Below are 24,774 nucleotides of genomic sequence, written 5' to 3'. Positions count from 1 at the left end.
TACTTCCTAACGTTGCAAACTCAGTGTTATATTTTTACATACGATCTAGAACATAGAAATAATTGGTATCAGTAATGTTGGAATGTTACATGCTACTAAGCTGGAAAAAAAGAAAGGTAGCAACAGAAAGCTTCCCTTTGCTGTAACTTTCATAGTCTGTTGCTACTATTCCTTCTATGTTGTACATGAAAGCTGTTTCACCCCCAGCTGACACTCACGGAAACGTAATGCTGTCCTCAGCTTCATAGCTGAGTAAAACTCAGTTTCTGGTGCTTACTGGGGCAGTGCATTCACCAGTGAAAAGGGATCAAAATAAAGCAGCTTCAGTTCAAGTTGAAACTTACAGTTTCAAGCAGGACAATGTGGAGGCAGAAAGCTGAAAAAGTGAGCTCTGCCATGTCCTCTCTCCCCTGAGAGGAGGGATGTCTGCCCTGGTCCAGACATCCCACACTGCAGCAATGTCAGCATACTCTTAGTGTAAACAGGGAGTCAAGTCCACTGGTATCGACATGTACGTTGGTATTTTAGGCTTCTGCAACTTCGGCTCTAGATGGAGAGGGGTGAAAATGAGGGCAGAGTCAGGCCCAATACATTTGCCCTGGCTAGAAGCAGAAACCAGGCCTTCAGCATTTCATTCAAGCTACACAGCAAAATCCTTCAGTGCAACCTATTCCAAATGCGTGACACTCTCTGCAGAAATGAGACTGGGCATGCCTGCCAGGAGCCTTGAGGCGGATACTCTCTCCCATTTACCAAGGCACTGCATCATCTCGTAGACTGAGCCATGTTGTTGCCAGTATTTTCAGATTCGCCGAGATGCATCAAAGCCCCTCCAGCAGAGACACTGAACTGCACAGCCTGCCACCGAGAGATTTACTGTCTCTTCAGCATATCAGGGGGAACAGGCAGTGTACACACACACTCATACACGCGCGCGTGCGCACGCACAGCCTGAGGGAGGTAAGTCCAGCCCCCAACAGCGGGGCCATCCTTCTGCTGCTGGATTTTTCCAGCCAGAGCATCTTGCCGGCTCTGCTGTAATTTATGGAAATTGGTTTCTGACGTGGGGCTTTTTCTGTTACGACAGGGACCCACCGACTGGAGGAGGCAGAGCTGCAGTCAGGGCAGAAGAGAGGGAGAGGAAGAGGTGGGGAGCAGAGGGACACCCGGGGAGTGGAGAGGACAGAGGGAGAAAAAGGCACAGAGACACTTCAGAGATGGGTGAGATATAACTAAGGGAGCAGGAAGAAAGGCAGAGAAAGGGAAAGAAGGAGAGCTGTGGGGAAGGGAAAGGAGCTCAGAGACTGAGTCAGCCTCAAGAGGGCAAACACCAGGAGACGAGTGCAGGGAACACCCCAGCATACCAAGAAGGACCTGTTCTGTCTGAATCTTCACCATGAGCACAAGGAAGAGCTGCCCCCTGCCACTGAGGCAAGAAGACCAGGAGGAGAAGCGGAGTGAGGGTACTCCTGACTTGGAACGACAGGAATGTGAGGTGGAGCTGAGGAACAAAGCTATTCTGCAACAGAAGAGGCGCCTTAAACAGGCCACCCAGTTTGTGCACAAGGACTCTGCTGACCTGCTGCCCCTGGATGGCTTGACAAGACTTGGCACCTCCAAGGATCTGGTGAGTCCAGTGGGACCCCATTTGGGAAGGGGTCCTCCTAATAGCCTTCATCCCAGTTGGGAACTCCTGCCAGGCTTTGTGAAAGGGTCATGGGTTCAGCAAAGATGAAACTTCCCTTCAGCATCATCTAGGAGCAGGTCAGGGTGAGGGGAAAGAATGAATTGCCCATTTTTTGCATCCATCTTCCCATGCATCCCCATATGGACCAAACTCCTCACGGAGACAGGCAGACATGGACTGGAGGGAGTCCCTGGGATCCAACTTCCCACTCACCTGGTACATAAATACGTTCATCTGACATGTATGTTTACATGTGGGACATCTCTGAAAGCTCTCATGTATCCCTGCATGATCCAGCTCAAAAGCAGACTCCTTCCTGGACTCAGCACGGAGGGGAGCACAGTTTATGAAACTCCAAGAGGCTTATGTTTGACCTTGTCACCTTTTTGCATTATTCTTCTTCCCCCCACTCTTTGGATTTCTGGAGGGGCAAGCACATGGCAAGATTGCTAGCCAGGCAGCTGCAGTGGCCAGCACCCGTGGATAACACCTTTGGGGAGGAGGCACAGGAGTGAGGCCTGTGGGCATCTCCTTGTGGAGAAGTGGAGCAGGAGGCATCAGGGAGGGGATCTGTTCCAGGAGCCTGGGCAGTTCGTGGTCTGGAGGGACCTCCCCAAGGCAGGCAGCAGTTTTCCACGGGATCTCTTGCTGGGATAACTGCATGCATCTCCTCCTTGCTGTGGCAGTTTTGCTGTCTAACTTCTCTCTGTTGTGGAGTTTAACTGCTCAAGGATGTGGAGGTCTAAACCATTTTCCCAAAAGAGGGCCTGGGTCTGGCCAGTGATGTGGACACAACCACTTATTCCAGCTGTGCCAGTGGATATCATAAAAGATCTTGCCCCTCCCTACAGCCCGTGTTTCCCTCTGTATCCTCAGACCATCGCAGCAACTGCATGGATGCTCATGCTTCTATATCTCCTCCGGCCATTTCCCGGCTCCCATGGCAGGCCCCGTGGCTGCCGGCAGCGAGGCACTGCTGCGCACAGGGGCACATGTGTGCAGGACAGGCAGGGTCCCAGGCAGGGTCCCAGGCACTGGGCCTGAATGGAAGCTATCCCCCTCGCTGAAACCTTCGGGTGCAGCAGCTCTGCTGTGCACAGACGAGGGGTCAGTGCCACGTTCCCATGCCAGCGCACCCTCCTGCTCCCGCCACCCTCCCCGCAGCCGCCTCGGCTGCTGCTGAGAGCCCCTGGCTCAGCAGGGTCAAGGGTGGCTCCTCAGAGTCACCCTGAGCTGTCACCTCGTGCTCTGCCAGCCCTTCACAGCCGCGTACACAGCTTTCAGCACAGACTAGTCTTGAGCGTCCTTCTGGCCCTGAACACAGTCACTCTCTGAAGTACAAGAGGGGAGTCACATAAGTGTTGTGTTAGCAAGGGACAGGGCCTCTCCTCCCTGCAGGGAAGGAGGTCTGGCCACACCAGAGCCTGGAGGGCCCCGTTCAGGCTGGCAGCGCAGGCAGGCTAGCACCGGCCCTTCAGGCTCTGCAGTGTTGCAGCCGAAACATCTCCTCAGGAGGGGATAGCCAAACATACCCCTGGGCTCTTCCTTGTACAGCTTTTGGCAGGGAACGGGGAGGAGACACTTTTGAGTCTTTCAGTGTGTGTTTGCTGAGCCCAGCCATGAAGGCAGAGAGAAACATGTCTACCTGCTTTGCTTTGGAGTTGACTCCTGTCACACCATGCCCCCAAAATGACAACCACGGTGCCAGCCAGAGTTCTGCACAGTACGGGTGGCAGTCTTGGCCTCCAGAGGCTGGCACTCTGAAGCCCCAAATGCTTGCCATCTAGCAAGACAGGCCTTGTCTGAATAGCTTGCCATGAGCAGCTCTCCTGGTCGAGTTAACCATTCTAAGCAGGAGACTTCCTCGCATGCAGACGGCGTTCCGTCACTCAAAACCACTGCATAGTTCATGTTTGGTCCATAACAGAATGGCTGAAACATTTTTACCATGAAGCTAGGGAGCACTGAATAAAGTATAACATCTTTTCTGCCATGGAAATTTTGCACTGGTGTTAGAAGGCACAAAATAAAGTGTGGCACCTGTGCAAAGTTCACACACATAGTGCCATACCTGGGGTCAGTGCGGTAGCTGCGGTACCTCTGTTTCTGGTTTACCTTGGAGCAAGAGAAGAACCAGGCCTTAGATTTCCAAGAGCAAATCAGCAGTCCCTGCAACTTGATGGGCCACTGTGATATCACTGTGATGTTTTGGGGGCTGCAAATTAGAGTCCAAAATATGCTTTCAGGCGCTCTTCCAGCCCCCATGCCAAACTCCATCTATGTTTCCTAAATTGGTCTGGCTCCCTCCTGGAGGACAGGAATGCAGCACTGCAAACAAAGCAGCAGCAGGAAGTGCTAGAGAGGTTGATCTTGGAGAGAGTGCAAAACACTCGAGTCCTATAGCACTTACACTGGGAGAAGAGTTTAATTAATTCCCCAAAACATAACTCCACTGACAGTGCCAGAGACTCCAGCTGTGGCAGCCCCACATGTCCTAAAAATTGGAGCAAGGCCCCATGTAATTTAAAAAAACTACATGTTTTCTTATAGAGTCAAAGTCAGGCTGTTACTTTTTGCCACTCTTTTCTGTGTATTCTGCGTGTGCATTCAGCTTACGCAATGCATCCAGCAGTGTATAGGATTTGATGCGCCCATCACATCTCCAACAATGAGCAATTATACATTTCAGTGGAGACCTCACATTTCCAGCTTTATAACAACTATAAGCATGACACTTTTTTTTTTTTTTAAATTACAAAAAAAAAAAAAGTATCTGCATGAGCTAAAATATTCTGAAAGTACCAAGAAGGTCTGAAGATCTGGCTTCTCCCCTCACAAAAATCAAGATTCCCAGCTCATACCACTTCACTAATCATAGCAAGGCCTTAAGATTTCACATTGGAGAGCCTGAACCTGATAAGTTGCACTGGGAACCTGCTCTCACTCTTCTAAGAGTCCTGAAAGGGCCTCCCTTCCAGCTGCTGGCCACAACTCCCTTCAGGTCCTCTCTCACCATCCCCTTCATCTCATTGTTTCTTACCAGCCCAAGACAGACAACAGTCTCCACTTCTCTGTCTTGCTGGTGAGACAGAAGACAGGGAGGGCCCCAGGAGTCTATTCTTGAATCAGATGCCTCCACAGTCCCAAAAGCTCAACAACTCCCCATCCGTGCTTGGCCTCTTCCCAGCCTGAGTGACAAGAAGGAGACAGAGGTGGCAGCTGCAAAGGGCCTGCTCTTTCTGTGGGAAAGGTTGCAGGGAGAGGGAAATGTCCTTTGCACGCCAGATTGCGAGGGGAGACAGGAGGGAGGATGGGAATTTGGAGACCTGCTGTTGGTTCCCTGCCCTTTTCCCATGGCCCAGACCTTAGCTGGCAGCCAAACTGGCACTGTGCTCTGAGTATTTAGGGAGTGAAGTACAACAGCCAGCTGTGCTGTGGGCTTGCACAGTAGGCTGGGAAAAGACCAGGAACAGAGGGATATTTTTACCTCACTTTTTCAACTACTGCAGTGTCTCTCATGCAGCATGTGAACGATCTGACTTTCGCCCCTTGAGTGACGGGGAAACAAAGGCATAAGGGACACCTTGCAAAGAGCAATGCTGAGTGTAACCAAAGAGCCAGTAACAGCTCTCCCACTCCAGCCATTGGGCAAAACTGACAAGTCAGTGTGCTTTGAGTTGCAGTTTACACACGTCCCTGGCCTCAGCCCTCTGACCAAGCATAAAGTTAGTCTGAAGCACACACACCCTGTAGGGTTAATACAGCCCAACTCATTGGCAGGTCTGGTCTAATTCAGATGTTCGGCCTGCACACTGGTAAGATCCTACATCAAACTGCTGCATCATCTGAAAGTTGATTTTTTAAATTTTTTTTTTTTTTGAAAGATAAAAGCAACGGTTTATGCTGTAGCACATTAGCCCCTTCAGATTCATTGCCTTTCTTCACATAGGCAGTTGTTACTGAGAATGCGATTGTCAACTCTGAGCAGCTGCTCTCCTGGAGAAGGGCCATGGGGCCAAGTACCTGGAGAAAGGACAAAGCTACCTCCAACAGGCCCACTTCATTGATGCTGCCCATTGTTGATTCAGTAGCTGTGCAGGGACTGCAGGCACTGGAGCAACACTGGGCAAAAACTACAGCATCAAGCTGATGACAAACAGAGCTTTCTTTCCAAAGCAACACTTTCCTGTGTGTGTATGCAATGTTAGGACAAGAAGGTTTTCACAATTTTTCTTGCCTTTTGGTGCACCTCCCCTTCTTCCACCCAGAAGAAAGGAGATAGGAATGAGGTAGGAATACGAGACACAAGATATGAACAGGACACATGAGATAGATAGGAATAAAGTTCCTTCAGCTGTTAATCTGGCTGATCATAGAATCATAGAATCGTTAAGGTTGGAAAAGACCTTTAAGAGCATCGAGTCCAACTATTAACCTGTTGCTGCCAAGTCCACCACTAAACCATGTCCCTAAGCACCACATCTACCCATCTTTTAAATACCTCCAGGGATGGGGACTCAACCACTTCCCTGGGCAGCCTGTTCCACTGCCTGACTACCCTTTCAGTGAAGAAGTTTTTCCTAATATCCAACCTAAACTTCCCCTGGTGCAGCTTGAGGCCGTTTCCTCTCATCCTATCACTTGTTACTAGGGAGAAGAGACTGACCCCCACCTCGCTACAGCCTTCTTTCAGGTAGTTGTAGAGAGCAATAAGGTCTCCCCTCAGCCTCCTCTTCTCCAGGCTAAACAACCCCAGCTGCCTCAGCCTCTCCTCATAAGACTTGTGCTCTAGACCCTTCACCAATTTCGTTGCCCTTCTCTGGACACACTCCAGCACCTCGATGTCCTTCTTGTAGTGAGGGGCCCAAAACTGAAGCTGATGGCATGCCTTCTAGCTGTGAACAACATAGGGCTTCATAGATGCTCCCCCAGCTAGGAAGGGAGTCAAAATAGTATCACTTCTGCTGGAGGGGTGCAGAGACAGACTCCAAAGAACATTAGATGCTAGTTTTAGTTTCCTATGCAGGGGAAGCTCCCCACTTCATTACAAATAATTGCTTGTACACCTAAAATTTCTGGAGTCCTGCCTGCTTACCCACATGTACGTCACGTGCTGCACGCCCCTTCCCCTCCCACATTAGAAGGTGTGAGTGTGCCTGGTTGGATGTCAGCACACAGCCACCAGGTAGTGTATTGCAGTACCGGAACAGGTATGATACTGCCAAGAGCATATTTAGCTGAAAGAACAGATATGTGTGGGAAGAGCATGCATCAGGCATGTTCTTCCCCTCCAACAATTGCATCCTGGAGACCTGCCTGCCACAGACAGCCCAACACTTTAACATCACCTTGTGGGTACAGAAAAGATCTAGGTATTTAAAGAAAGTTTTTTGGGATAAGCCTGTATTTCATCAGGATGATCAAGGTCAAGCATTTGCAATCTGCTTCCCTGGGCTAGAACACGTCCTTGTCCTTAGCTCCATACTTAGCTGGGATTTCTCTTTCTTTGTGATGGAGACAGCAGCCACATAGCGTGGTCCAGCGACGTCTCTTGGAAGGCAATCTGAACAAGCTGCGGCGTGAGACCAGGGTTCAGTCTGCATGGGTTCAATCTCCGCTGGCAAAAGACCAGGATGAAAAGATGGAAAAGGGAGAGGACAGGAGAAAAGAGACTTCATCCCTGCTAATACAGTGCCAGGTAAGGCAACAACACAGTGCTGCTGATTTCACAGTGATGGCAAATGCTCAATGAGTTCCAGCTGCCCCACTCCCAAGGGCCATGCTAAGTTATTAATTGCAAAGCCAGCTGCAGCTGGAGAAAGCAGATTTCCTGCATGGCCTCTCCTAGAGTTTGGATTCAGTTCTTCCAACAGACAGAGGAAAGCCTTTCTGCCACATACATTCTAGTTGTCCATATTTGAAGATAAATTACCTTTATCGCATCTCCTCCCTTTGAAGGCCAGCTTTCCTATGATATGAGGTATTTCCTAACTGCATACAGAAGCAAGGAATGTCTCCTTATCACTTTAAGACAGGTGCCCCTAGTTGATTTACATTTACTAGATCCAGTCTGGTCGGATTCTCTCAGGTGTCAAAGGACCTCCTAAGAAAGTGGCTAATTGTGCTTTGAATTAGTGTTGTTGCATTTCTTGAGGGAAGCAGTATTTTTAGCTCCCTTTTCTTCTTATATCCTCCTATACAGCAGAACACATTCCTCCCTGGCCCCTGTAGGTAAGAGAGCACATCCAAAAGCTGTGCCCTATGAAAGAGGGCTGCATGGTAAGAGCTGTTCAGTAATACGCAGATATGAGACTCACCAAGATATAGACCTGGTATACAAAACCCATTTTAAAGCTGTGTTTATTTCAGTTACCTGCCCTAAAGACATCTCACATGTTAGAGTGTGAAGTCTACACTTCCAGGAAAAACACATACACCTTTGAAAATTCAGTTGGCACAATTAATTATCATATGAAGACAGCCTCGTGGCAAGTTTCTGAAATGTTCAGATCAGGTGTCTCAGGACCACGCAAAGCCACTGTCTGGTTTGTTTTCCAGCCTTTACTGTTGCAGTTAGGCACTGCTTACCCTGAGTTTTAGACTCTGATGCAGCTAGGTTAACATAACCACACTTGGGAAAACAGGCTAATAGGATGAATGGCTCTCACTGTAATTTCTCCAAATAGCTGGAGTCTTTTTTTGAGCAAATGAAGGTGTTTCTTTTTCTTTAATCACTACTCTGTATTGTTCTGTAAGAGGAAACTCAATGATAAAGGGTGGGTTTTTGCCAGGCATGTACATCGAACAAGGACAGGCATGCATAGGTACCATATCCCAGGGGCAGTAGCTAACTCAGCGTCACAGTCCACTCCTAGTTCCCCTTTTGTGTTTCTAATGGACTGTACCCCAGCTGTCACACATTACATTTTCATTCATGGAGGAAGGTTAATGAACATCACAGTCAAGGAAATAGGTCTAATGCTGCACTTAACTCTCCCTGAACTCAGTACCTTCTGCGCAGGTATTTCTCTCTTTTTCTGCCCTTCTTAAAAGCCAGTCACTGTTTGTCACACTTTATCTTCTTACACCGAAGGAAGGGAAGCTCTCCTCTTCTTCTTTTTAGTCTTGCTGCTTTTCATGTTCACATTTGTAAACTTCAAAAAGCCTTGCCTGTAAGTAACAGATCTATGGCAGGAAAGAGCACTCAGGGTGCCAGTTCATTTTAACCAGAGAGGTGAGCTGGTACCTTTTGGAGAACTATGGTGTAGTTTTTATTAGAAATGGAACATGAACCCAGTGAAGTATCTTCTCTCTGACACCAGCTCCCGAGAAAAGATCATCTACCAGCATAAAGGTTCCATTTACACTCAGGCAAGTATGCTGAAAATTTCCAAGTGGTAACAAATGCATCACCTCACTAGTAACTGAACTTGACTAGGAAATAAAGCTGAAAATATGTAGACTTCAGTGACACAGGGAAATTCAGGCAATAAGTGTTTTCACTCTAGCAGGTTATAGTTGCCCTGTGCCTAAGCCCTTTTCAAGTTTCAGAGATCTCACACAGACCCAGTCTATAATAGTTGTACCACAGAGTCACTCACCCTCCTGTTTACTTAAGTGGGTTGCTCACATGGTACTTCAGCAGAATTGCCCCCTTTGGTGGCAGTTTTTGCAAAGCACTTTGCAAACTTTGCCATGACTGGCACTTGCATTGTAAAATCGAGCTGTTATTTTTTGTGGTGGGGCTTGTCTCTCGTTGACTTGGAAATAGATGCTGAAAGATTCCACTGCTGTCCAAGGCTGCTTTTCCTCCGTGCCAAAGCAACCTGGGATTAATCAACCTTGGTTGGTTAAAGCAGTTTCTTGACTTTGGAACCGACATTATTTCAGAAAACAAAGCTCTTTCTTTATAAATGGTGATCCTTCCTGATTCCCCTCCTCTCTTTCTCTTTCTTGGAAGTCCCCATAATTGACCTTTTTAGATAAAGACTAATGGTGACTGGTAGTAACAGACTGAAAATTCTGAGGCAGAGATGAGAGTGGGTAATGTGATGAAAAGTCCTATTAGTCCAAGAAGGCTTGCAGTGCTCATCAGCTGCCTGTGTACTCCTTACCTAATCTGCATTGTATTTGTAGTATGCTGGACCAAGGACTCTCCTCAGGCTCCTGGTGAGTTCTCTGGACAAATAGTTAGTAGTATAATTGGAAGATGGATAGCTGTTGCGAGGCTGGTAACTGTGCAGGGCTGTTTACCACTGAATGGGGAAATGTCGTTTTCTACAGAATAATCATTGTCCTGTTATATCCTAGCAAGTTTCTAACTTGCAACTTTCGGCCTGCTCTGAAACAAAACTGAAGAATCTGCCTAGTGATACAGTTGGCCTCTGTGAGCCACAGGGATGGTTAACTCTTTCCCAGTAGAATCCATGTCTGTTAATGAGGAAGAGCTGATTCAGCTGGACAGTTGGCAGGTTGCAGCCTGGGCAGATGTGGTAGCATACCTGACCTTGACACTCATGGCTAATATACCCGCTCAGGTAGTGAGGAGGCACAGGGAAGCCTCTTCTATGAAGCACAGTACAGAGGATGAGGAAGGAGATGCTTATCTGCACTTTGTGCTTTATCTTGCCTCTCGCCTTGTGGCCTTGCATAGTCTGGCCACAATCCTTCCAGGCAGGGCTGATGTGTCAGTGAGGACCAGACAGCACAGACATCACAGAGCTTTAAAAGCAGAAGGGGAGGCATTTTGTCATAGAATCATAGAATGGTTTGGGTTGGAACGGATCTTAAAGATCATCTAGTTCCAACCCCCGTGCCATGGGCAGGAATAAGGAACTGTCCTCTGGGTCCAGTCACTTTCCAGGCTGTTTTCTCTCTAGAAGCCTGGACTTTGTAATACCAGCTTTTGCCACAAACAGCTGTTGTCATGAGGTAAGGCAGGATCTCTCTGGCTGGCCTTGGGGACCTCTGTGGGCAGGCACTACTCCTAGTCCTGAATATTTAAACTTGACACGCCAGGCAGCCTGGAGCCATGGCGGCAATGTTTTTTCTTGAACAAGCAGAAGTATTGCCAAAGTCAGGAGCTTCTAAATAGAGTGCTTTGCACCTCTTCCCCTTCTGTGAGGCTCTAGCATGCTCCCCCACTTGCTTAAAGCTGATTTGTGCCAAGAGGCAGGAGGCATGCATGAATGAAGGGCAAGAGAATGGGTGTGCATTCTGGGAATAGGCAGCAGCTCAGGTGAATCTCCTACCAGCTCTGTCATGTGTGATCTGTATTACCATGAGATGGCAGTTCAAGCTGCTCTCCAGTGAAATGGGACTGCTCATTTGAGAAGGAGCTGGGGGAATATTCCTGTATGAATGCGCAAAGAACTGCAGAGAGAGCTTCTGGGGGCTGGTTTCTCTGTGCTCTGACTCTGTTTCGTGAATCTTCCAGCTGGTATCAGGTTGGTTAAGTTTTGTGTTCTCCCAACCTGTGACTTTGTAGTTGTGTGGTAATTTCCATACCATGTGCCAAAGAGCAGCCTTGGACTGAATGTGGATGCCAGTGTGGCTGAGACTGTGAGAAGCACATGATACAATGGGGAAGGCACAGTGCTGGCAGCCAGAAGTTTGTGAGATCTGTCTTGGTTTTGGCTTTCCTAAAGTATTTAGCATTATATGCCTCACTTTGGTGTTGTAAGAAGTCACAAGTGTTTGCAGTCACACGGGACTGTTAATTAAGTGGACATAATTCTTTATGAATAAGACATGCTTTTTTACATTAAAGAAGAAAAAGGTATAATAATCGAATAAGGAGCTGTTGAAAATATGCATCTGTGCATATTTTCTGTGTAGATACTGCTTGAGCACTGCTCTCCTTGTTCCTTGATGAGGCCACACATGGTGAATGCTCATCCTTCTAAAAGCACTGATGTTATTTAAATATACATCATATATACATATAGGAGTCTTACATGATTCTTGGTGAACCCTGTAAAACAAAATAGGTTAAGATCTCTAGCTCCAGTGGTCTCACGGTCCTTGAGAATTTCTCAGCTAAATGGTCATTCTAGGAATATGGTGTATCTAAATGTTCAGAATGATGAAATTCTCTACGCTGATATACTGCAGATGCAGTTTAGACTGGAGGAAGAGCTCCAAGACAAATCAGACTTGAAGTTTCCAGCATGAGCTCTCTGAGGTTGCCTTGAATGCAATTAGTACTCAAGCTACTATTGGTGTTGTGTCTGTTTGCAGTATTCCAGTATTTCTTACAGGAGGTGTTTTCTCCTTTCTCTTTATAATAACTCACAAATAGCACATTTTTGAAAATGAAATCTTGGAAATACTGAATGTAGCTCTCTGTGATGATTAACCCATGTAATAACCATAAACAGATTTAGTTTAGGAATGAGCATAAGGGTAGAGGAGCTGTGGGAGGTCTGTTGCTGCTTCCGAGTGGCTCATGGCACTGAGTGCCACAGTGGATGGAAGAGAAGGAATCACAGGTAAAATACAAATGATAGCAGGAGGAAAATGAGCCTCCCAAGAGGGAAACTTTGTGGTTGGGGTTTTTTTGGGTGTTGGTGCAAGCCAGAGCCTTGAAGAACTAAGCCATCAAGAATGGGTATGGTTAGGCACTATAGGTAGGTGCAAGCCATATTATGTAGATGGCAGTTACTCCATCTTTTCCAGTTCCTTTACTAAGTCCTGCTCCTCCTTTTTTTTCTGAATATAACTCTTACTGATGTCCTTGACAACGCTATTTTTTCAGACCTCTACCATATATGAGACCTACTGTTACTTCAGCACCTCTGGCCTGCCATTAAGGACCTCTGTGCAGAGGGGACAGAAAACAGATGGCAACCACATCTCCTGTTCCCTTTCAAGTGCAAAGGGGTGAAGAAATGAAGTGGGCAAGGCACTGGGAATTGCTGCAGTAAGATCATGCAGAGGTGACTTGGGTGCAGGGCATCCAGTCTCTCCCTTTGCTAGATGACACCAGCTGTGAATATTGTAGTTGTAGTGTTCATGTCATGTTTTCTTAAAGAGCTGTCTAGGAACTTAATGTAAGCCCCCCACAAAACAGACGCCTCTTGATTAGGTTGTTTCTTTGATTCAAGAGTCACTTGGATGTGTCAGTTATCGTGAGAACTGCCTTAAATTCAAGCTTTTCTCAGGGATGCTTGTCCTGGGTGCTCCTGCTTCTCCCACAGACTTCTCCCTCTGGAAGCTGTTCAACTGAGAACAGATGTCTAGCCCTGGAATACTGTTCCCTGTGACACCAGAAGAAATGGAGAGAAGAAACCTACAAAGGCCGTGGCACATGCTTATATTCCTTTAGAAGCTTTTGTCATATCAATTATTGCTCTGCTAATAAAGTCCATGTGGGTTTTCTGAACAAATTCACTCTCTTTTGACTGGAATCCTGCTAAGTTAAAGTCGCTAATACCAGATAAGTGTCTGGGCAATCAAATACAAATTAAAGAAGACAAATTCAAAAAGAAGCCTTTGGCAGAGGTTTGCAGAACAGTGGGGAGACCACCATTGTCTTGGATGAGTCTCCTGCCTTCTGACTACTGCCTAAAACACCACATCTTTGGCTGTGTTGCTAAGGAAGGTCTAAGGGATTGTCACACTGTTGGAGGAGTGGGTGTGCCAATTTTGAGTCCACAGTAATTATCTGTTGTTGTTTTTTCTAGTGCCAAGGTCAGGTATTGAAAGCGACTGTTAACACTGGGTGTCTACCAAATCTCATCTCCAAGAGCTGTTTAAACCAGCTGGGGTAAGTCTTTGCACAGTAGAAAAGGAGGGGTGGCTAAAAGAAAACCTACGACAAGAGCGTAGGCACTCTTGATTCCCAGCCCCAATGATAATTACTAGCAGCTTTGCATGTGCACATGGCTGTTTAGGAGAAGATGCAGAGGGTGGGCTACAGGGCAAGGCATCAGGAGCACTGGCAAAGTTGTGTGCAGACCCTAGACTAGGAGGCAGAGCTGTGTCATTCTGTCTGTGTGTACTGCAGGGCAAAGCCCCAGCTTTGATTAGCCTCAGCAGTGAGGAACCCAAATGGACAGCGCCTTATGGTTTTGCTTGTGGAATCTGCCTCCAGACATGTTGTATGAAAGAGATTTCTCCTCTTGTGGGCCTGTTCCCAATGAGACCAAGAAGTATTGCCATCAGTGAGAAGTCCTGTTTTTCCTCCTCTTCCTCCACTTGAGGCAATAACACCTCTTGTGTCCCACAGGCTGGAAGAAGTGTCTGCCATGGACTGTGGAGACCTGTCTCTTCCCATCCCCAGCGTTGTTGGCCGAGTAGAACATATGGAGTTGCAATTTGGCCAGGAGACAGTGCTGTGTTCAGCACTGGTTGTAGGTGAGAGTGCCAGCCCCTCCTCTCCCCCAGTTTTCCTGTGTCCCTTTTGCCCTGCCAAGGGCATTTAAAAGGATCTCTGGGAAAAGCGTAATGCGGTGGGAGGTTGGTGATGTGGTCACCTCCACTGCTGGCCAAGACCATTATGCGCTGTGAATACCCTCAATGCAACCAAAGGCAAAGGGCATAGGAAGAGTACAGAGAAGACAGAAGATGTTGAAAGTGGGGAGAAATTAGGTGCTTTTTAGTGCTTTTTTTTCCACACGGGATGTGGAAAATTCTCATTTCCTTCTAAAATGGACCTTTCTTAAAATTATCCAGACTGCTTGATTAGTCGTCTGGTGCCCTATGCTCTCCCATTGAATGGGCACTTGTGTCTTTGGCTGGATGGAAGTCATCAGAGAAACCAACAGAGGATACAGCTCATTCCCCAGAGGGTTTCTCTGTGAACTCATCTGCCTCTGCTGCAGGGAGCACCCTGGAAGAACCTGGTAGCCCCAGAGTGCTGAGTCTCCCTCGGTGTCCTGAGGCAGGACCCTTTGAAGGAAGGAGCCGTAGGAGACAAGGTCAAGTCAGCAGGCACTGGAGCACGCCCAGAAACAGCAGAAAGGCTGCATGTTCTGCATTTACATCAAGCTGTGCATATGCTGAAAACAACTTGGTCGTCTTTTTTTTTTTTCCCCGTTCTTTCTCCCTGTTAATCTTCCAGCTTTACCCTCTTGCCTTTATCTGTCTCCTCACCTTTGATGATTACTGTTCATCTTCCAAGGCCTCCCTTGCTCCCTCTTGTCATGTCCATTTTTCCCACTTTACTAGTCATCTAGAAAGAGCTTCCTCCTCTTCCACACTCCAGCTCACTCTTCTTCCCTGGTTTCCCCTCTACTTGTTCTTGCCCTGCATGGGGAGGCTGTATTAGTACCAGCACAGGTGAATTTAGCCCAGTAGCACCTATCCATTTTGCTGGGATGTAGAAATGGCTACCTGGAAGGAGCACAATGGCTACATCGGTGCCTTACATCTCCCTGTGCACACAGTGCTCTTGCTTATGTGGTTATAAATAAATTATAAAATACAGCCACTGGTTACAGGGCAAGCAAGCATCCGGGAGATGTGGGAAGTGTTAATGATGTTACTGGTGGATGCTGAATCCTGCAGACTCCAGGACCTGGGGATTCCTCCTTGTCTGCCACTGAAGTCCAGATGGATGACTCTAAGACCCAGGAGGTCGCTCTCGCCCAATCCAATGCGTGTTCTTAGTGTCAGGTTCGGACAGTAGCAAGGCTGAACACATATTCCAGAGAGGCACATACAGAGATAACACAGACAAGGCCAGCCACATAGCTTACTACACATAGAGCAGTGCCTTTACCAACACTCACATAAACACCAGCACAGATAGCCCAGTCCTGGTCCTCCTCTCTGGCTGACCAGGATTGAAGCTCGCCAGCAGAAGCTCATACATCCTCAGTCTCTACATTCACAAGCATGCTCATATTCACAGTCTTCAAATAGCAGCACAGCTTCTAGGTCTGTCATATATCCATGTCTGGACCCTGGGCCCCTTACCTAGCCACTGAGCCAGACCTTGAGTCTTTCCAGGTGCAGGTTTCCTCCTACTCACTGGCTAGACTAGACTAGAGTTTGCTAGCTAATTATGTATACAAACCCACAATCATATATGATTAAATTCCCTGGGGAAATATAAACACGCCCAAGTCTTTCTAGTTAGTGGCATTTAGACCTCTCACACATATGCCCTGTCCTCTTCAGTTTTTTGGCTTATAAACCTAAGGCCCCAGGACCCTGGTCAGAGCTGGTACCCAGAGCTCTCTTGAATGCTGATCTCTCCAGTTGCTGGCACCTAGACCTACAAGCCCTGTGACCCATAGTCCTTCTCCAGTTAGTGGAACACTAACTGCAGCACACACTGCAGTCCCTCCAGTTGCTGGCACCCAGATGTATGAGCCCTGTGGCCTGTGCTCCCTTCCCCAGTTACGGGCACCCAGACTTCTCTTGAACACTGGTGCCTCTAGTTGCTGGCACCTGTGAGCTACGTCCCTTTCTCCAGCTGCTGACACAAGCCTATGGGCCTGTGATCCCTTCAGTTACTGTCACCTCTTGCATACCAGTCCCTCCAGTCGCTGACCTCTAGAGCTATTTGCCCTTTAACCTGTGGCGTCCGCTACACTTGCTGACACTTAAGACTTGCAGCAGTCACATGTAGGATAGAGAGGTTACACAGAAAAAAATTATTTAATAAAATTATTTAATAAGAAGATCGGATAGATTCCGGCCATCAGGTGCAGGGTTCGGTCAGACAAGTGAACTGACCAACAGCCTGCTTGCATGTGACTGGCCCCCTTATCCCCCCTCCTCTCCATTTTTCCATGCTTGTTCTTCCCTGATCCACCCTGCTGCTTGCCTTCTCCTGCCTTTGGACCTTCTCCTACACAGCCCATAGTAAGTTTTACATGATCCCACAAGCCCCTTCTGATATCTCATAGTAAGTTTCAAACAATCTCACCCCCCCCCCCCAAATATCTCATAATACTCATGATAATAATGGTTCCCTCCTCTTACTGGCTATGAAGTTCATTTTGACCCTCTTCAGGGCTGTGCCTAAGTAGCTTCTTCAATGGCTCATCAGTCAGTGGCAGAAGAGTGCTGGTCTTTGTTACTGTCACTGTTACCACCTGCTTGTTAACATTTGCGTGTTTAATTCGTCACTTTCCTTGTTATTTGTTATTTACTTTATACTGAATAGACCATAACCATATAACTTTATGAACCAGACGCTCTTGTATTCCACATCCTCTCACAGGAGAGACACACTTTCTTTAGAGGGGGAGGATATATACTCTGAGCCTGATCAGTCTCTTCTCTTTTCTCAGATGATGAAATGTTGGAGTTTTGCATTGGTCTCCAGACTCTGTTGTCTCTCAAGGTAAGGAACAGCTTCTTGCTTACTGCAGGGCTCCTCTCAACCAGTTCTCCAAGATTTGGTTGCTGGAAGCATCAGAAATACTTACAGCCAGGTCTTCCAGGGTGCCTCTTGCAATGCTTGTTACACAGCTGCCTGGCTAGCTGCAGTATGCTCTGAGTCACTGATTCCTTCTTAAAGGAATCACCCAATAGGATACTATCACATCTCCCATTCTTTGTATTCCTGACCATAAAAGTTGCAACCAGGAAGAGGAAACTGAAGAGGAGATTAGAAAAGGCAAGGCACACTGTGTCACGAGTTATATCTGTGTTGCCTTTTGAAGGCAGATGTGAACAAGCTCTGACCTTGCTTTGAGCCAAACGAAGCTGTGTGATCGCATTCAGTATCCAACACCAGCTGGACACGGGTGGAAAGAGTCCTCTCCTTTTGTCAGCTCAGCTCAGCGAGTGCTCTGGTGAGCCTGGCTCCTGGGTGGCTCAGAATATGGCTGCAGCAAGGTTGCTCCTGCCTATCAAATATTTGTAGCCACATGTCAGACTCATAAAGCAGGAAATGCATTGGACTGAATGGCTGAGTGATCACCTCAGAGGGAGTCACAGGAAGAAGAGAGGGGAATGGCACTGTGAAGGGTTTGGAGAGGAATCCATTGAAGGGAATAGGAGCAAGGAGGCAGCATGGGGAACACGGAGGGGAACTGTAAGGTCTCTACAAACCCAAAATGGCATTGTTTGATGATTATACAGGTTTTCCCCAGTCATAGGCATCATGAGATTTGCTGTCTGAAATGTCCAGCAAGTAACCGGCTCTCCCCTTCTTTAGTGTTGCATCGACTTGGAGGAAGGAGTCCTGAGATTTAAAGCACTGAGTCAAGAGCTGCCTTTTCTACATGCCTCTGAAGAGCCTGGTCCGTGACTTGTTCCATTCCCCACATCTGGGGCTGAGGAGACTTGCTGCCATGAGAGAGAGATAAGGGTGAGGCTCACATGCCCCTAACCTTGCTGAGTTCTAGGCTCAGGCATTCACTGAGAAGTGAGAAAAAGGCAAATGGGTGCTGGTAGCTGTTGTTGCTGGGAGTGCCTCATCTTGAGAGCTGTCCCTCCTTTCAGTGGACCCTCTTGCTTGTCCCCATGTGCTGAGTGGGTGTTTTGTTCTTGTTTTTCTGTCCATTCCTAGTCACTCCAATTTCTGCTTCTGTCCTAAAGTCACTCTACCCTGTTATTGACTTATTTTTACAATACCCTCTGTTCACGAGACAAGAGAGTCTCTGTGAACAATCTCCAGTTGTTCTGTGGACAGCACTTTCTCCAAAAGCCTCCAAAAGATTGTCATGAATGTTTCCCTTCTCTTTGCCTCGATGTGAGTGGATTCCACTCCCCTTTCTTTGTGGGAAGGGCTCTGTGGCCAGTCCCCTCACCTGTACCCTGGGAAGCTGGATTTTATTACTTTTTGCTGCCTCAGAGCAGAACGGAAGTATTTGCTTGGAAAAACCTTGCAGCAAGAACACTTTTAGAGTTCTTAATTCTAAGAAACATTTGCAGAAATGCTGAACGTAGATGCCTAGAGTACAGTGGATGGATACTCACAGGGGCTTGGGCTTTGCCACTGCATCCTTGGCCACTAAGCTATATTATATGAATAGCAATGCTTATCATCGCTTAGTGTTATATGTAGTAACCAGACTTGCACACGCTGTTCTTCTGACCAGGCCTCTCCTCTCTGCACTCCAGCTGCTAGAGCTACATTCCTATCACCTCCGCTGCATCATCAGAGATCCTGCCGCTCAGCCTAAATGCTGCGATGAATTACAGCACCCAGAGTCTTCTGCTCTGTCAGCTCCTTTCTTTCAACTTGAAATCTAGTGACTGGACACAGATACACCATCAGCCTCAAATCCCGGCATCCCACAGCCCATCAACTTTGCTACTCCTGCATGAAACAAGAACTAGACTTCCTTGCAGTGTCAGCTCAGGTCAGAGAACTGTGAACTCATCTGGAATGACCAGGGTGATTATTAAGTCACTTAATTGTTGGGGATTTTTAATTATTTTTTTTTTAAATTTCTTTAGTTTTTTAACAGAGCATAGCTGTATGATGAACACAGTCTATTCTTTACTAGCTCTACGAAAGATGCACCAGATCAGAGCTTGGTCCATGCCTCATGACTACTCACTATCCAAACTATACACAACCCTTAGAATGTCATGACATCCCCATTTTGCCTATGTAAAAAAACCCCCTAAACCTGACCCTAAATCTAGCCCCTAAAAGTGACCCTAACCCTAAAATTAACCTCTAAAAAACTCATAACCCTAACCTTAAACATTAAATGCTAACCCTAACCCCTAATCCTAAACCCTAGCCCCTATCCCTAAAGATAACACCCTAAATCTAACCCCCTAACTCTAACCACAAAACCCTAATCCCAAACTCTAACCCCTAACCCAAGCCCAATCCCTAAACCTAACCTGAACACTAACCAGTAAACCTGACCCTAACGCTAAACCTTAACACGAAACCTAACCCCTAACCCTGACCCTAACCCCTAACCGTGAAAGTTAACCATAAACCTAACCACCTAAATCTAACTCTCTAATCCCCAAACTCTACCCTTGTAACCATAACCCTAATACCAAACCCTTAACGTAACAATAACACGTAACTCTCAACTCTAACACTAATCCTATCCCTAAATGCTAACCCTAAACCCTAACCCTAAACATAAACCTTAAGCCTAACCCTAAATCCCTAAGCCTAAACCTAATCCCCTAACCCAAAACCCCTAATCCTAACCCAAATCCCCTAATCCTAACCCAAATCCCCTAACCTTAACTCTAACCCCTAACCCTAACCATAAACCTTAAGCCTAACCCTAAACCTAATCCCCTAACCCAAAACCCCTAACCCTAATCCAACCTCCCTAACCCTAACGCTATCTCTAACCTAAATCCTACCATATCCCTCACCGCTAACCCTTAACACAACTCTTAAACCTGACTCCTAACTGCAACTCTAAACTAAACCTAACTGTAACACCTAACATAAAAACTAGCCACAAAACCTAACACTAAATGTTAATGCTAATCCTAGCCCCTAACCCTAACAACTAATCCTAGCCCCCGGCCCCAACCCCTAAACCCTAACCCTAGCTCCCTAAATCTAACCACCTAACTCTAACCCACTTATTCTAACCCCCTAAACCTAATTCCAAAACCTAACCCTAATCCTAAACCTAACATTAACTCCTAATACTAAACCCTAACCCCTAAACTAAACCCTAACCCTATCCCTAACTCCTAAGCCATAACCCCTAACTGTAACCCTAACCCTTAAACCTAAACCCTAAGCTGCTAAATCTAAGCCCCTAACTCTAACCCCCTAAACCTCACCCCAAAACCTAAGCCTAATCCTAAAACTAATGCTGAATCTAATCCCTAACCCCATCTCTAACTCCTTACTCTAACCCTATCCCATACCCCTAACCCTGTCTTTTACCTGAACCCTAACATTGCAGAGCATCTGAGGGCTTTTGCCAGTGCCCACAAGGAGCCCTGCTTCCCTCCGGAGCGCCCCAAAGGTTTAGCCAGTCTCTGTGGAAGCCTGCAAGGGGCCCTACTGCCTTCCAGAGTGCCCTGGGGCTTTTGCCAGGCTTTGCGAGGTCCACAAAGGACCCTGCTTCCCTCCAGAGCACCCCAGGGCTTTTGCCGGGCTTTGCTGACACCCAGGCAGGTCTCTGCTGCCTTCAAGATTGTCTGACAGCCTTTGCCAGGTTTTGCTGGTGCCCACAAGTGGCTGCCAAGGGAAGGTGAGGGCCACGAACAGCTTTCAGTCCTGGCCACTTCTGTGTGGGAGCCCTAGGTGGTGGGTGTGCATTTTGGAGCTGCGCTTTGGTGCGGGTGAGGGGGCAGGTGAGAGTTAGGGGGAAGAGCCAGTGCAGAGCCCCAGTGCTGGTGGGGCTGTGAAGGGGCTGCCAAGGGAAGGGGAGGGCCACCTACAGCTTTCAGTCCTGGCCACTTTTGTGTGGGAGCCATGCCTGGCAGGTGTCTGTTTTGGAGCTGGACCCTGGCTAGGGTGAGGGTGTAGGTGAGTAGGACTCTTCCTGAACTCAGACTGAAGCCAACAGGAATCCTTCCAATGATTTAAAGGGTCCTGGATGGGATCCTACAGAAAATTGGCACAACTCTGAGCTGATAATTTTACTTTGACTAGTGCTGTCACTTACAGCCCTGCAGATACTTGCACGCTAGCTACTGCTGGAATTCACCAGGTGCTGTTCTTACATGTCACTCTTGGGATAATTCTGCTTTTGCTCACCTTCAGAACACCCTCCAGTCCTTCTGAAGCCTTTCTGTGATTCACATGCCTCATTTCTCAAATCACCAGTAGTTCACGTTTCTCTGCAAATTAACGTGCTACAGTAGGTGAAAATCACCAGCCCTATCTGTCCCTCTCTTCTCGGCATAATGAATCATTCTTTGCATGCTCCTTACCTTCCCCCAAGCAAATAATTCCTTCTTCCACTGGTAAGTGACAAATTTGCTTCTTCCAAAAGGAATTCTTACCTTCTTAGATAAACCTTTTAACACTTCCCTGTACCCTAGTTGCTAATACTCTCTCACGCTGTGCCACTATCTTGCCAGCCTTTCCTCTTTGTTCGTAACAATTGCATGTATAAATGTAGACTGTGCCACTTGCCAGTCACAGGGAGGATGTTTCCAAGCAAGCACTGAATTAGCATCTGAGAGCTCTTCTTTTCAGCTGTGAAATCAGCTCCAGAGCAGAAGACATGCTTTTCACCTTCCTCCTGTCCATCAGTTGAACACGCAGGCCCACACAATAAAGGTCTGTTCCACCCAGACACTGAGGAAGCTGTTGCCAAGTTATCCTAGAACCTCCCCATCAAGCTTTGTTGCAGGCAGAGCTTACAGAAAAAACCACATTTATATGACTAAATGAGAACTGCAGATCATAACACGATGGCTGACACCTCACTCCAACTCATTCCCCAAATCACAGTCTAATCCTACAGTGTCAGTACCTGGTTTCCTCATCATCAAACAGAACTCCTGGTGGGTTTCCATCTCCCAAAGTTCCTTGGCATTAAATGACCTGTTGTTACTGACCTTAACAGAAGTATTCTGAAATCTTGCCCAAACCGGTGTTTTCTCCAAAGACCAACATTTTTGTGTCATTACATGGGAATCCCAGCTTCCATTGTGAAAGACAGAAATCTTATCTTTAAAAAAATGTGATTATAAAACAGGACTTACAGCTCAAAGAAGCAAACTTAACCCCATCTACAAACATGGTAATTTTTAAGTCTTCCTACGGTAGGGAGCCCAGTAATTTTTAAGTGCATTGGCAAGGCTGAAGACTGTCTCAATTGCAGTTTCTTTTGGAAAAGCCTATTATATAGATACATTTCCCTACCCCCAATTCCAGTCATCTCTATTGCTTTTGGGGCACAAGGGGAAGGAAGGAGCTATCCAAAGGTCTTTTCCACTGGAGATCAAAAAAATGCTAATGCTTTCACAGAGAAAGTAGAAATTTAGTACAAACCGCCACCTCAGAGCAGGACATAGGCACATCCTGTATGTGTTCCGCACTGGCTTTCTCATTATGAGGCCCATCCCTTCAATACAGACAACTGAATGTTATTATTTTAGGGATAATCTCTCTGAACTGCCTTGGTGGTCAGCTCCTACTAGGGCTACTTTCCAGTAGAGCTGACACAGCAGTTGTGAAACAGTCTGCAGGGAAGTGTCTGTCAAAAGTCTTTGGAACAGAAAAGCAAGTGCTACCTGGCAGGTATGAGATACGTATGGCTGAACCTCCCCAGGGATGGGGAGACGGACTTCTGAGGCCCCTTCCAAGGCCTATGTGCAAGAGGTAAACCTATCCTGAGAACAAGCACTCTGCTGAAGTCATAGTCATGACCATTTCCAGGAGCTTGGGGTCACTTTGTTTTGAATGGAACAGGAGCTCCAGCCATCCATATTCCCAGAGGCCTGCTCCTTCTTTCTCTACTAGCGGGTGAGTTATGGAACTGAAGACCACAGAGCCACCTACCTATGTTTGCAGTCAGTCCTCCTTTCAAGAGACTCCACTGGCAAATGCTAAGGTATACCTGAAGAGTTATAGAAATAACTGCATTCAGCAAAGAGATCATAAAAACGAGAGCAGGGACAGCCAGCAGGTTTATCATGTCTCAGGAAAATAAAACCACCCCTTCTTCCCTTTCTTTTCTTGCTAGCAAATTGAGCATCACAACCAAAGCCATGAATCATTTACCTGCAAATGCCCCCCGTGTCTGAGAATGCTGCTGGACTCCTCACTTGCTGTGTGCTGGCACTAGGACATACAAATCCTTGCAAATTTGCAAAATCTTGCAAATCCTGCCCTGTCAAAAAAGCTTCCTGGCACCAATAGGTATGTGAATCTGCTACTGAGTAGGATGCAGCAAACAACATTTTCTGCTGTATGGGAAGGAACAACTTCTAATTCCAACTCTGTGCCTTGTGTTGGCTGGCAAGGACAAACAGGCAATGAGTTACAGTGGAAGTATAATGCAACTCCATCAGTCCAGAGACAGCCTACATGGCTCCTTCTCTGAATAGATGTATACTTCACAGAAAATTGTTGCCCGTGAAGCAGCCTGAAGCACTGACTTCAGGAAGTATTGTCACTTTGAAGTTCAGGGCATGAAAAAAGAAGGAAAGTCATCTTTTGGCCAAGGAACAGTGCAGAAGTTCCAATTAATTCTTCTGTAGATAGTTTTCATTTTCCTTTGTGCACATGGGGCACAGGAGCAAAATGCAGCTGCAAGTTATGTCCTGTAAGCAACATAAAACTGGCAGGGGAAACCCTCAAACATTAATATTTTTCCTTTCAAATGGTTTTAAGAGCTAAAGAGTTTTGGGAATGGATGATTTGTAGCATCTGTATCTTCTCACCTCTGCTTTCCACAATGCAGCGTGCCTGGGCTTGCACAGCACACAGCAATGTTATCCTCAGAACAACAAGAGAAGAGGGCTAGGTTGCACAGGTTGCACTGTCCAACATTCGCATTGTTTTTGCCCCATTTTCTTTTAAAGATGGTTCTTAGGAAAATGTCATCTCTCCCCCATTAACCCTTTCCTGTTTCTTCTCAGCAATTAACAGTCCAACAGTGGATCAATTTGACCTTCCTTCCTTGGAAATCATTTGACCTGTACAGCAAAGTTTGTTTTGCATAAACCAGTTTCGGTCATACAACCACGTGCATCCCCCTTGTCTTGTGTTGCTAATAAAGGTTTATATTTGGCATGTACAGACAGCATTGAGTTGTTCTCTGTTATGAGCGTAGACAATCCCGTTTTCCTGTTAGGCCTCAAAAAGGAATTACAATATAGCAGCACTGCAATAGCCTGTAAGACCCAGCTACCAGATTAGCTCAGCCTGGCCCAACTCTCAGGCAAATAAAATGCTCCAGGCAATTGCGGCAGGAACCTTTGGGGTTCCAGCAGCGGATCGAGACAGAGTATTTCTGTGGAGAACACTTGCCCCACCAAAGCCAAAAAAACGTTGAGGGGGGCCATGGCAGGCGCAAGTTGTGGTAGGACGCCATCCATTTCTGTCAAAGCACACACAGTGGAAGAGCCCACCATCTGTGCAGTAGTACACACACCAGGTTGTGTGAGCCATGACTGAAAATTCAGGCATTACTATTTTCTGCTGCTTGTAACCATCCTGTTTCTGTCTCCGGTGGAGGACAGAGAAGCCACACAGTTCGGGGAGCGAAAGTGCAGGACAA

The 24,774-nt window shown here is 46.9% G+C and overlaps 1 protein-coding gene across 3 annotated transcripts; it reads left to right on the top strand.

Moving 5' to 3' along the window:
- Positions 1 to 1,031: 1,031 nt before the first annotated feature.
- On the top strand, positions 1,032 to 24,649 carry NRIP2 (nuclear receptor interacting protein 2). Of its 3 annotated transcripts, none has more exons than XR_015706154.1 (7): positions 1,032 to 1,627; positions 7,209 to 7,385; positions 13,372 to 13,454; positions 13,917 to 14,044; positions 16,933 to 16,985; positions 17,805 to 17,957; positions 18,713 to 24,649. XR_015706154.1 is itself a non-coding variant. In XM_009466189.2 (6 exons), exons 1-6 carry the CDS (start codon positions 1,397 to 1,399, stop codon positions 17,895 to 17,897), a joined length of 765 nt encoding a protein of 254 aa, XP_009464464.1. In that variant the 5' UTR covers positions 1,032 to 1,396; the 3' UTR covers positions 17,898 to 24,649. The 3 variants fall into 3 exon arrangements, 1 of the variants encoding a protein (XP_009464464.1); XR_015706153.1 differs by having other exon boundaries at positions 18,691 to 24,649; XM_009466189.2 differs by having other exon boundaries at positions 17,805 to 24,649.
- Positions 24,650 to 24,774: the final 125 nt, after the last annotated feature.

The sequence above is a fragment of the Nipponia nippon genome, unplaced genomic scaffold, assembly GCF_047370975.1.
Source record: "Nipponia nippon isolate SJK-2023a ecotype South Korea unplaced genomic scaffold, ASM4737097v1 scaffold_3, whole genome shotgun sequence".
Classification (NCBI taxonomy): Eukaryota; Metazoa; Chordata; class Aves; order Pelecaniformes; family Threskiornithidae; genus Nipponia; species Nipponia nippon.
Note: the sequence above shows the minus strand (reverse complement) of the source record. Positions and strands in the feature narration are given on the sequence as shown.

Coding starts and splice junctions, on each gene's coding strand:
- NRIP2 (XM_009466189.2), top strand. CDS start 1,397: ATGAGCACAAGGAAGAGCTGCCCCCTGCCACTGAGGCAAGAAGACCAG. Junction 14,045..16,932: donor GTGTTCAGCACTGGTTGTAG/GTGAGAGTGCCA, acceptor CTCTTTTCTCAG/ATGATGAAATGTTGGAGTTT. Junction 16,986..17,804: donor AGACTCTGTTGTCTCTCAAG/GTAAGGAACAGC, acceptor CCCCTTCTTTAG/TGTTGCATCGACTTGGAGGA.